At 35.7% G+C, this 11,917-nt stretch overlaps 2 protein-coding genes across 3 annotated transcripts; both read left to right on the forward strand.

The window, feature by feature from the left end:
• The first annotated feature begins 3,493 nt into the window (after positions 1-3,493).
• Positions 3,494-4,451, forward strand: LOC111881850 (uncharacterized). Its single transcript, XM_023878239.3, has one exon. The coding sequence runs from the start codon at positions 3,598-3,600 to the stop codon at positions 4,189-4,191; it is 594 nt and encodes a 197-aa protein (XP_023734007.1). The 5' UTR covers positions 3,494-3,597; the 3' UTR covers positions 4,192-4,451.
• A 100-nt stretch (positions 4,452-4,551) lies between these two features.
• On the forward strand, positions 4,552-8,682 carry LOC122194490 (glutathione S-transferase T3). 2 transcript variants are annotated; one of them, XM_042902744.2, is made up of 2 exons: positions 4,552-4,692; positions 4,787-8,682. In XM_042902744.2, the coding sequence occupies exon 2, from the start codon at positions 6,762-6,764 to the stop codon at positions 7,881-7,883; it is 1,122 nt and encodes a 373-aa protein (XP_042758678.2). In that variant the 5' UTR covers positions 4,552-4,692; positions 4,787-6,761; the 3' UTR covers positions 7,884-8,682. The 2 variants fall into 2 exon arrangements, with proteins under 2 accessions (XP_042758678.2, XP_042758679.2); XM_042902745.2 differs by having other exon boundaries at positions 4,554-4,692; positions 4,791-8,682.
• The last annotated feature ends 3,235 nt before the right edge of the window (positions 8,683-11,917 follow it).

The following is an 11,917-nucleotide window of genomic DNA, read 5'->3' on the forward strand; positions in this document are numbered from 1 at the left end:
AGTTCAAATCTCATAAAGGTAGGTGAATGACAATTCACCAATTCCACCATTAGACAAAATAAACGAAGTGAAATTCCTAATTCTTTTTGAGATACGTTAAAACTATTTAATGGCATGTTTTAATCTCGGATTATGCTCTACTATTTGTGACTGGGATACCGAGGATCACAAACTAGATGTGAATAACCATGCAAATGTGCTTGGTAACCTTATTGTCTTTATCATTACCTATTGATGTGTCGGTAAACCACACACGCTCCATCAAAATGATAATTATAAGATACCCATTACTACTCTTTATTAGTGCCTTTTAGTGTGCCGGTTAACCACACACGCTCCACTAACGACCAATAAAGCATAATGTGCAATTTCATGGATTAGCATACTTTTCACATTTTTCCTAAAGTAACTAGAGTTGGGATTTTGAAAAATAGTGTTCTAGTACTTTCTTTAATAGCATTATACTTTTAATGGGAAGTAGTTGTCCGATCAAATCTGTTCTGCTAACGACCCTCCACTAATCAAGGAAGCGGTGGGTGAGAGTGGACACCCATTCAACTACCATTTTATAGGCAGTTTCCTTATACCCCCCTTATAGACTAGCTTCGTGAATGAGGCATACTAGCGATTTGACTGACCATATTCTTATACATATATAATATTTAACTTTTAATTATAATATATATATATATATATATATATATATATATATATATATATAAGGTGTGTTTTAATAACATTTTAAAACTTCAAGGGTTTATATAAATTTTTTTTTCGAAATTTAAACTATTAAATTTTAAATTTAAATAAACCAATTAATTAGATTTAATATTTATCTATTAATTAACTTTTAATTAATTTATTAAATCTTGTAAGGATTATCTAATTAAATTAAACAATTAATTTAATCCTAATCCATATCCCTTCTAGATTTCGAAAATATGACGATAGGATAATTTCCTTATTTTTTTCAATTATCCAATAAGGCAACTATTATCCAAAACAAAGAAACCCTAATCTTTATAGCATATTTCGAAATTTCCAAGGGAGGAGGCTAGGGTTTTCAAAACCCTAACCCTAATTCCGATTAGGGTTCTTTGGAGGCTAGGGTTTTCAAAAACCCTTTGATCCACAACCCTAAATTTCGAAAAAAAAATTGGCCTTTAGGGTTTAATAGCTATAAACCCTAATTTGCAATTCAACAATTATAACAATTCAATTTAAAACAAACAATGGCTCTGATACCACTGATGGGTTTTAGGTAAAACAAATAAACTATAAAACAATTCCTAAGTTCACATGCAACCTACTTTGGATCTATGTTTTATCTATTGAACATACAACTTTGAATTGCAAAACAAGAACCCTAGAGGAGAGAGGATATAATCGAAATTTACAACCTAGGGTTTAGTAATTACATACCTTTCAATTGTTATAGTAAACAATTGATAATTCCCTTGATCTTGATCTTGATCTTCTTGGAAGCTTAGCACCACAAGTGTAATGCCTCTAATGGAATCACACCCAAACTAGCAAGAAGGAAAGTAGAGGAGAGAGGGGAGAGGGAGTATGCAAAATTTCGGCCCTTAGGGTTTCTTCAAAAGAAAAGGAGTGACCAAAACATGAACCAGGAGGCTCCTTATATAACTGAGGGATCTAGGGTTTAGGGGAAACCCTAGTTATCCTTTGCTTAGGGCCTAAGCAAACCCAAGGGCCTTATCCAAGCCCCTATGGACGAAATTATTAGGGTTTCCCCTAAAGATTTTGTCCACCCTTATCCAAGGGGGTTCTAGAGCCTTCCACTCAACTATTAGATAATTGCAAACTAGTCCCTGCACCTTATAATCAATTCTTTTAACCCCAAAATTAATTTTAATTAATTTATGGCTAACAATTAATTAAACAAAATGATTTCTCATTAATATATTAATCTTTTAACATATTGATAAATTCATTTATATTAATTTATTAATCTTATAATAAATTAATATCTCTGCTTTCATAATTTCCTTGTCTGGTTGTTAGGTTTGAGGGCAACCCAAAAGGACTGTGCTGCTATCAATTCAAGTACATACCAATTATAGTTATGGTCTTAGACACCTAATCCATCAAAAATGACTTTGAACCCTAGGTTTAGTGCTTCGTATTCACTGTAAGATGAGAAAAAGAAAAAAACGAAGGAGTGTTCTAGCTAAATAAATGTGTTTATTTTGACCTCTAAATCCTACATGGATAAAATAAATGAATTATATTATGTAAACGTATTCCACGTAAGCAATATCATCGGTTGTTCCGTTTACCGGGGTGTATAAGGGGGTAATTAGCCGGTAGTTACTAACATTAAGGATCAATTGAGCACAAAAAAACTTAAGTGACTAAATGTGCAAATTGACCAAACATTGATGTGCTACAGTGTCAAAAACCCTTAAAAGAATAACATTCGAGTAGTAGATCAAGATACGATGCTTACTTGAGTTTTTTTGACTTCGAACCCAATTTTCCATAACTTAAATGTTTCATTAGTGATGAAGAATGGAGTTCAAATTCTTAAAATTAGAGTGGAGTTAACAATAAGATTTTTTTTGGTGTTCGATCACAGTAAGAACAAAAGAGGAGTAGGAGAAGGTTTTTTTTTTTTTTTGTAGCAAAGCTGATAAATCAATGGAATCGATTAATCGAACTACGGTGTTCGATCACAGTATGAAGCGAGGATGCTAGGGCGATGACTTCAGCTTTAATGGTGGGTGGGAGTTTGTGTGTGTGTGTGTGTGGGGGGGGCGGGGGGGTGTTAAACTTCGATCGATATTGGCTTATGGGCGGATACATCAATACACAGGATTAGAGTGGGTGGATACGATCATCGATCAAGTGATTATTCAATTTCCTGGTCAGTCTTTTTGACTCGATTAAACTTTTATTTGGATAATCCAAACTAAATAACTCGAGAACCAAATTAGACTAAAATACATATCTGAGAACCAACCCAAATAACTTATTGAGTTCTAATACAGTCCGGTCCAAATTTTGGTTTTAAATACTCGTTCCAAATACACATTACTAATTTTTTATACTTTCAAAATTTTGATGAATTTATTGAGAAAATAGATCTTATTGTTATTTTCTCTTATTTTATATGTCGATGTCGCCAATAATATGTCTGTTATTTTTTTACTTTTTCCTAATCACCTCGTATTCCGCGCTTAATACGTGGGAATCTAAATGGGCCTTGTCACCCCACCTTTTGAGCGTTCATCGTGTACGTGGCGCCCCACCATTACCATACTAAACCACAGCCGTTTTAAAACGGCTTTTACTATTGTCGTTTGGCGCCCACTGTAAACAAACTTATTTCTTTATTTCTTTCTTTAAAATTTAAACACACCCACCGTAAACAAACCTAACCACTGAAACCAGAAATTAGTATTTATTCCTTTATTTATTTATTGAAGAATTAAAACCCACTTTTCCGGCCCTATAAATACGTTCCTTGAGGAAAGCTATGTTTGCCAATTTACACACACAAAGCAGTCTTCAAAAAAAAGATCCTCTCTCTTCTCCTTTAATACAGTTACTTTCTCTCTCTACTGTTACACAACAATGGCGGTTTCAACTAGAAGAACAACCGGACCGGTGCTAAGATCTCACTCGCCGGCCGGAAGATTCTACAACTCATCTTCGTCGTCCTTTGCCTCAGCCAGCTCCGCCTTCTCATCCAGATCCACTTCGTTTTTTGAACAAAGATCGGCGTCGCCAACTCCGGTGAACGTATTCGGAACATCGTCGTCGTCCGTACGGTTTTCCTTCGACAACCGTCCAATTTCTCCAAGCAGATCAATATCTTCGCTGCCTAGGAATCATAATCAGGCGGTGAAGAAACAGGAAACTCCGAAGAGGACGTGTATGTGTTCACCTACGTCGCATCCAGGATCATTCAGGTGCAGCTTGCATAAGAACACCAACAACAACAGTAACCACCACAATACGGCGACGTATCCTTCAAATCGTCTCAACGCGAGGAGGTCTACGATGACTAACTCGCTTGTCCGTATAGGAACTGTCGAAGGTGGTGATTTGGTCAAGAGAGCTCTTGCGGCGTTGATCCGGCCTTCATCTCATCAGCAGCGACGGAGAACCTCGTTTCAGGCTAGGCCGAGTCGGCTATCAGTCATGTCAAAGGCGGAGGAGTTGTAGATTTCAAAAGTTTCGGTATGTTCGTTGATTACACTACACTCTCAACTATCCGGCGGCGTCGACGGTTAACAACAGATCGTGGAGAAATCGGAGATCGAAGAGATCTGGATGAGCAATTTTTTTATGAATTCAGGGGAAGGAAGCAAAGCCTTACATGATAAATGACCTCTTTTCATGTGTATATAGATATAGATGACAATATATAAATATCATCCGTTGATGCCATTAATGGCTAATCAAGCAGAGCTTCAGCTCCAAAATCCAATCTAATCACCCTCATCATTAAAACATAACTCAATTCAACTACAATCACCTCAATCTGTATACAGTGAGCTTTCGTTTGTGTTGATCATCTCGATTTCCATCGTTGATTATCTCCGTTCCCGTCAAGTTCAGTTTCTCAGATTTCGTTCCATTGAGCTCAGTTCCGTTCCGTTAACTTCCGTTACGTTCCGTGTTTGGCATACGTGATATTCCGTTTCTTCGCCGTTCCGTCGTCTGGTAAGAATCTATTTTCGTATTTCAATTTTATTATTATTATTATTATTTTTCGTTTTTTCCTTAATTTGCAAGGTACATAATTTCTTCATTGTAGACAGGCTGGACTTTTGGATACAGAGGTGTGGATCGTTGTGCCACTTACGACTTTGATTTTGGTGTCGACTATATGGACCACTTACCTTTGCTTTGGATGATTCTAGGCATATCAATTATTGGCACCTAAAAACAAGCGATTATTTGTCTCTCACCATTAAAAAAACTAAAAAAAATAAAAACAAAACAAAGCATAAACTTGGAGCTGATATGGTGAACTACTTGGGGTCTTATTTTAGATACATACGGATGCAACTAGAAGTATGGAATTTGGTGAGTGGTAGCTAGCTGTTTTAAAGAACGAGAAGCATCGAATTTAATATATGAAAATATCTTAACAACTTTAGTTTAATTAAACTAATTAGGTTTATTGTATTATAACTAAGGATGTTCTTCGGGTCGGAATCGGATAGAACCGATGCGAACTTAAATAACCCGAAAACCGAATAAGGATAATTGCATGAACAGAAAACCGAACCGATTAACCAATATGGGTTTGGCTCGGTTCAAATATTAATTTGGTTCGGTTGTTATCTGAATAACATGTACAAGATGATTAAAGATTTAATATAACCGAAAAAAAGAACTTAATAAAACGTACTAGAATTCTATAACCCGAATAATAGAATAAAAATGTATTTTTATACATTAACATAAAACATTTAAAGACTAACATAACACAATAACAACAAAATAAAATTTATATAGTAGATTAACATAATAAGAATTAATTTATTACTTGTTTATTGAGTTGGCTTAATTTTTCATGACTAGACAAAGTAGAAATTCGTAAATTCTTAAAGACAAAAGTGATTTCAAATTTGGAAATAGATGAGAAGATTGGTTGATTTTAAAACAATGAGAGCGAGTGTAAGTTTTTTTCTTCCTGTTATGAACGATGAAAACAAAAGTGTGAATCTTGATTTTGATTTTTATCGATATGAGAAAGGGGAGGAGTAATGCTTATTCAGATCGGTATTTAGAACCGAATAAACTCTTATTTGGATAATTCGAACCAAATAACCTAAGAACCGAATAAGCATAATATAGATACCCGAAACCCGAATCGAATCATTTATCCAGACCTGATTCGGTTCAATTCGGTTTAGATTTCGAGCATTCAGATTTTCGGACTAAATTCTCATCCCTGATAATAATTATAGTGAGAAGAAAAGAATCTAGTGATTTCCATAAAAATATGAGAATTTCGCTGCTTTTTACAAAGGAATCTTACTGCGGGGTAAAAACTAATTTAAGAATTTGGTCAGCTTTTTAAAATGGAATCTGACCTATTATACTGATACGACACACACTTCTATAAATTTGTTTAAAACAGAGAGAATAATATTTTGCTAAATGTATTAGAAGTGCGTAAGGAATTAAGTAACTGCAAATATTTTCTTTTAAAAAAGTAATGTTTTGAATAAGAAATGATTGTGGGTTGTGGTTAAAAATTATCAAAAATTCTAACAATAACAAAAATTGCTAAACCGGGTATGGTAAAGCTTTAGAAGCCAGGAGTGATAAGTTGGCTACAAAAGGGAGATGGCTTTCCTAAAAGACAAAGTAAATCACAGAGTGTAGTTTCCACTTTGTTTTTACATTTGGGAGTTGGGAGGTGATTGTTGTCAATGGTTAGACTAACCGGTATACGTAGCACGAAGCGGACCGTGGTCTAGTTGGCCACGAACCACGGCCGTGCACACCACCCCGGTGGTTCGTGGTGGCTCGTGGTCGTGGCCTTCCGTGTCCCGGACAACGCCCTTAAACGACCAATGAGCTCCGATGCAAAGAATTCGACCGTTTCTCTTTTTTGTGTAGCCGTTGTTGAACAGCTAGATTTAAAAAAAAAAATAAAAAAAATAAATAAACAATTTATTTACCTATAAATACCATATTTTTACTCCTTATTTTTTACACCATTCTTTTCTTTCTCTATACACAAACTACACACTACATCTTCACAACCAAAAATCATGAATCCCAACCAAAATACCCCTCCAAACTACCGAAATCGCAAACCTGATAACGCTTTTGCGTTAGATACAACACCTCGACAATTCCCAATGATGGAGTCACCTCAAGGCGGTTTTATCAATCTACTTCAAAGTGGTTCCCCTATCCAACAAACACCACTTTTCCAACAACAATATCAACCTTTTCCGGCTTTCCAACAACAACAAATGCAACAACAATACCAACAATTTCAACAATTCCAACAACTACAACAACTCCAACAACAATCGTCACAACAACAGCAACCACCAATTTCACAACCACCAAGCTCACAACCACCACTTTCACCGGATTTTGTTCCGGAAACGCAACCTTCACCACCACCTCAACCAAAAAAGAAAAAAGAAAAAAAAACGGTCCGACCCACTACCAACCAAGAAAGGGTCCCATGGACAAAAGAAGAAGAAAAGTTAGCGGAGGCATGGGTGGCGGCTTCCGAAGATCCAATTGTAGGAGATAGCCAGACTTACGGAAGTTTTTGGGAAAAAGTCCGAGCCATTTTTTACGAGTTAATGGAAAGTCAAACTCGAAATGCCGATCAAATTACGTCGAAATGGCGAGATATTCGACTAAAATGCACCGATTTTGGAGGAATCTACAACAATCTCCTAAACATACGCAAAAGCGGCTCGAACGATTTTGATGTATTCAAGGCGGCCATGGACCAATATGAAAAAACAACGCCTACACGCAAAGCTTTTCCGTATATGAAACCGTGGCTAAAATTGAAAGACTCCCCAAAATGGAAAGAGCAAACGGAAGGAAGTTCCCAATCTTCCGGTTCAAAGCGTTCGAGAAACCCCGATAGAACTTCTCAACAATCGGACGGCCGAACACACATCGACATCAACGACGATCCGATAGATCTTGAAACCGACCAACCTCTTCCTCGGCCCGTTGGAAGAAGTAAAGCAAAAAAAGCGGCGTCAACATCTTCGAATTCTAGTGTTATGGATATGTTCGACGATAAATTTGATCGATATGTGCAGCTTCAAGAAACGAAGGTCGAGGTGATGACTCGGATGGAACAAAAAATGATCGAAGCACAAACATCATTTCAAGAGGCACAAGAGACACTCTAAACAAAAACCGATATGGAAATCTTGAAAATGAAAGCGGACGACCTTGAGAGCGAAGACTTGGAACTTTTCCAAGCAATGAAAGAGTCAGTTCGAGCCCGACGTAGGCGTAGGGGGTAGTTTATTTTATGTATGGTTGCTTTAATGTTTTTTTTTAATTTTTTTTTAAATTAACTAATGTAATTTTTATTTTGATTGTTATTTTTATTTTATTTTTTAATTTCAATTAATTTAGTTTTTATTTAATGTAATTTGGTATTTTAATTTAATGGAAAAAATAGTATTAAAAAAATGTTTTTAATGTATTTTTGAATTAAATTTAAATAAAAAAAATGAGGTGGAGTGGTGTGTTTATCGGTAAGTATCTCATGTATGTGGTAGTGGAATGTGGTTCTGATGTGACACCCACCACATATATGGTATGTGATGGGTATAACGGATGACCTTACTGTAAAATTTATAGTAACAACAACCATCTAACACTTTTTTTGCTAATTATATCAATAAATTTGTTAAAATGGTCTAGAAACACCATTAGGACCCAGATTCAAATGTTTATTTCACAAATTTTAGCCGACTTTCTAAAAAGAGGATGCTGACGATTACACGGCATACAAATATTTTAACATGGATAATATTTTTCCTTTAATAAAAAATATATTTTTTTACACCCCATCATAGTATTAAACATACACGAGATAAATTTTATCTATTTCTCATACAAGTTCAAATTTCCAAGATTTGTTATAAATTTCAACTTTCAAATTACACCAAAATTAATACTTATTCACAAAAAACATACTTCAAATTAAACACATCTTGGGAGCCATTGTTGGCCGAAAAAGACATCGTCCAACATACAATGGTACCTTGAAAACATATTGTAGGACCCATCATTGGCGGCCAAAACTATTCACTGTATGTTCTTATTCTTTCTCAATTAACTTAAATTGAATATTTATTTCATATCCACCTCCGCCGAAGGTGCCGACGTAACACCTGATTTTGGTGGTCTAACGAGTCGGTGGTTTCTATAGTTCGACGTTGACGACTCGATGGTTGGGCTAGTCCAACGGCAGCAACTCGGTGGTTTCGATGATTCGGCGAGGCGGCGACAATAACGACATTCCTATGGTGGAGAGAAAGAGAGAGAGAGAGTAATTTGGAAGTCAACTAAATACATATATATCATGTATGAAGAATTCTTATTTATTTATTTATAAGAAAATTTACATTTAACTAACGTAAATAAAGATTCTTCTACGAAATGTTTAACGAAAAACACGAGTGTTACACTTCGTCCCTAAATAACAATGTACTTTAAATCTTAATTACTTCAAGAAAATATACACTATGCACCACCCTTGTTTGTTCAATATTTATCAAAATTATATTGTTCAATAAATTAATCTCATTACAATTAAATAATACCAATGATACAAATCACTAACATAATCTTGATTAAGTTTGACTAAGAAACTTGATTTGAGTTTGAGCACATATAATTTAATGAAAGTTAGACTTGTTTGGTATTAGGATTTGATGTAATCTACAACCTTCAAAGAAAATAAACATTGCAGTCAAAACAATATTTCAAGTCTAAACAATATATGAGGAAATTTTGACCCCAAAGATGGATCTAATTAGAAGTATATTATCAATAATAAAACAACCATAAAATATTTAGTAATTATATATTTAAAGCATAAAATATTACAATAAAACTATATTGTATCTATGACGTTCCAGTCAAGTCAATCCAGATGTTTGCTAGACTTTCGAACAAATTAAATGCTCAACCTTTCTTCATTGTTCTCGATTCTTGGGGTCAACTTCAAAGAGGAATGAGGTGGTCATTATTTTACACCACATTCCCGAGTTGTAGCAAAGAAAAAAAAATAAGAGAAAGGAAAATAAAGAGAGAAAAGAAGAAAAATGAGAGGAAAAGAAATTTATCATTTTTATTTCCGAGCTGGACAGAAGTGGAAGGAAAAATATTTTGTTATTTCCCTCCAAATCATTGCAAATCGGAAGGAAAGTTAGGAGGGAAATTGATCATTCCTTTTCATTCCACTTTCTTCCTTTAATGAAACTTAGAGACACCAATTTATTTTACTTTCTTCTTACTTCCACTCATTTTGCAACATCCCAAAACCATGACAAAATCTTTCATTTTTCAAACCATTTCAAAATCAAAAAGTGACACAAAACATAGTTTCACAAAACCATAAACATTAATCAGAGTATCCCAAAATCACAAGTCATATAAAAATCCAGGATGATGTGCATAATCAAGAATTCACCTAGCTCATGCCCTCTGAAGTACCTAAAACCATAAAATCAAACTGTAAGCCAAAGCTTAGTGAATTCCCCCAAGGTATCACCACACAAACATATAACAACATGCATATTAGGCCTATAGCCATCGGACTGGATTACCCACGAGCCCACAACATGAGTCTGGATTGCCTTCCCGGTCCACAACTCATGTATGGATTGCTCTCAAGCCCACAACATAAGTCTAGATTGCCTTTTAGGACTACAAATTATGTCTGGATAGCTCCTTAACCCACAACATAAGTCTGGAAATCCATTCCGGCCCACATCTTATGTCTGGATTGCTCCCAAGTTTGTTGGCTTCCGCATAAAGTAGTAATGTATCAACCTAACCGTACTATGTCAACATATGCAACAGATAAACATATAATCAGGAAACAAATAATCATGCAGATCTAAAAGATCACTACAATATATCAACATCCTATATACTATGATACATAACCTAGTGGATCGGCATTGGTGCCTTCGACCCACAAGTATAGTGAGGAAAACTCACCTCACAATCTGAATTATAGCTGATTGGTCACTGCTCTAAACACTGGCTCTACGGATCACCTGTACCACACATAACGACCAAGCCTTAATCTACTAATCATAGTATCCCAATGACCTAAAGTCAAACCTGGTCAAAGTCAACGGTCAACGATCAAAAGTCAAAAGTCAACCTCCAGCTAGTTGCCATGATGTGGCTATTAAATGACAATTCAGATGGGTTTCTACCCAGTCGTCACGTCGTGTCAACCTAAGGCCACACCGTGTGGACTGGTCTGGACAACTTAATCTGTTAAGCCATTTTCCCCACAACTTCCACAGCTCTAAAGCTCATATATGTTTCTTCCCATGGTATTGATGGATAAAGTTTCCAACTTTATCCATTAAGACTCCTCAACAAGCCAATATCTCAAACGCTAATTCCTTAAGGGTGACCAAATGCATAAAGACACTCATTAAGCATCAAATCTCCAGAGTTGCTTACCCAAAGTTTCCAGAATGATTTCTTACTCCTACTAAGTCCTAAAAGTCATTGCTTTATGGACATGAATGTCCCTTCCATTTTAGGTAAAAAAACATAGCAATAAAGACTCAAACTTGAGTGTGGAACCAAAAACTACATAGATCCTTAGATCTGGAACATATGACACTAGAATGATCACATAGATCCATAAAGTTGCCAACTTTATGAGATCTAACCTTCCAAATTCTATCATCATGAAGATATGGGCAAAAATAGCTAGATCTAGACATATATATAGCATACAGATTAGATCTTGAGGACTTACAAGAGTCCAGAAACATGCTCAAGGTAGATGGGAAGATTTGCTCACTGAAACCAAGCTCAAAGGCGTCTTCTTCTTTTTCTTCAAAACACACAAAAGCTCAAGGGTTAGCAATGAAGGCTGGGGTATTGTATTGGAGACTGAGGGGTAGTGAATGAGACTGAGGGTGGGCAACCTTAGCCATCACATTCCCTTAAACAAGGTCTCAAACCCCAGATTAGGGTTTATCTTTAAACAACGGCGATGTTATGGCAATATATGTCTCATTGTGGCGCTAAATTAAAGGCCAAAACAAATCTGGCCTTGGCCACATCGTGGGACTTCATCACCATATCGTGGCCACCAAAAATTTAACATCAAAAACTAGGTGTTACAACTCTCCCCCACTTAAGTTATATTTCGTCTTTGAAATCCGACTCG

The sequence above is a fragment of the Lactuca sativa genome, chromosome 5, assembly GCF_002870075.4.
Source record: "Lactuca sativa cultivar Salinas chromosome 5, Lsat_Salinas_v11, whole genome shotgun sequence".
Classification (NCBI taxonomy): Eukaryota; Viridiplantae; Streptophyta; class Magnoliopsida; order Asterales; family Asteraceae; genus Lactuca; species Lactuca sativa.

Bases quoted from the DNA above. Each gene is read 5' to 3' on its own strand.
- LOC122194490 (XM_042902744.2), top strand. From the start codon at position 6,762: ATGAATCCCAACCAAAATACCCCTCCAAACTACCGAAATCGCAAACCT.
- LOC111881850 (XM_023878239.3), top strand. From the start codon at position 3,598: ATGGCGGTTTCAACTAGAAGAACAACCGGACCGGTGCTAAGATCTCAC.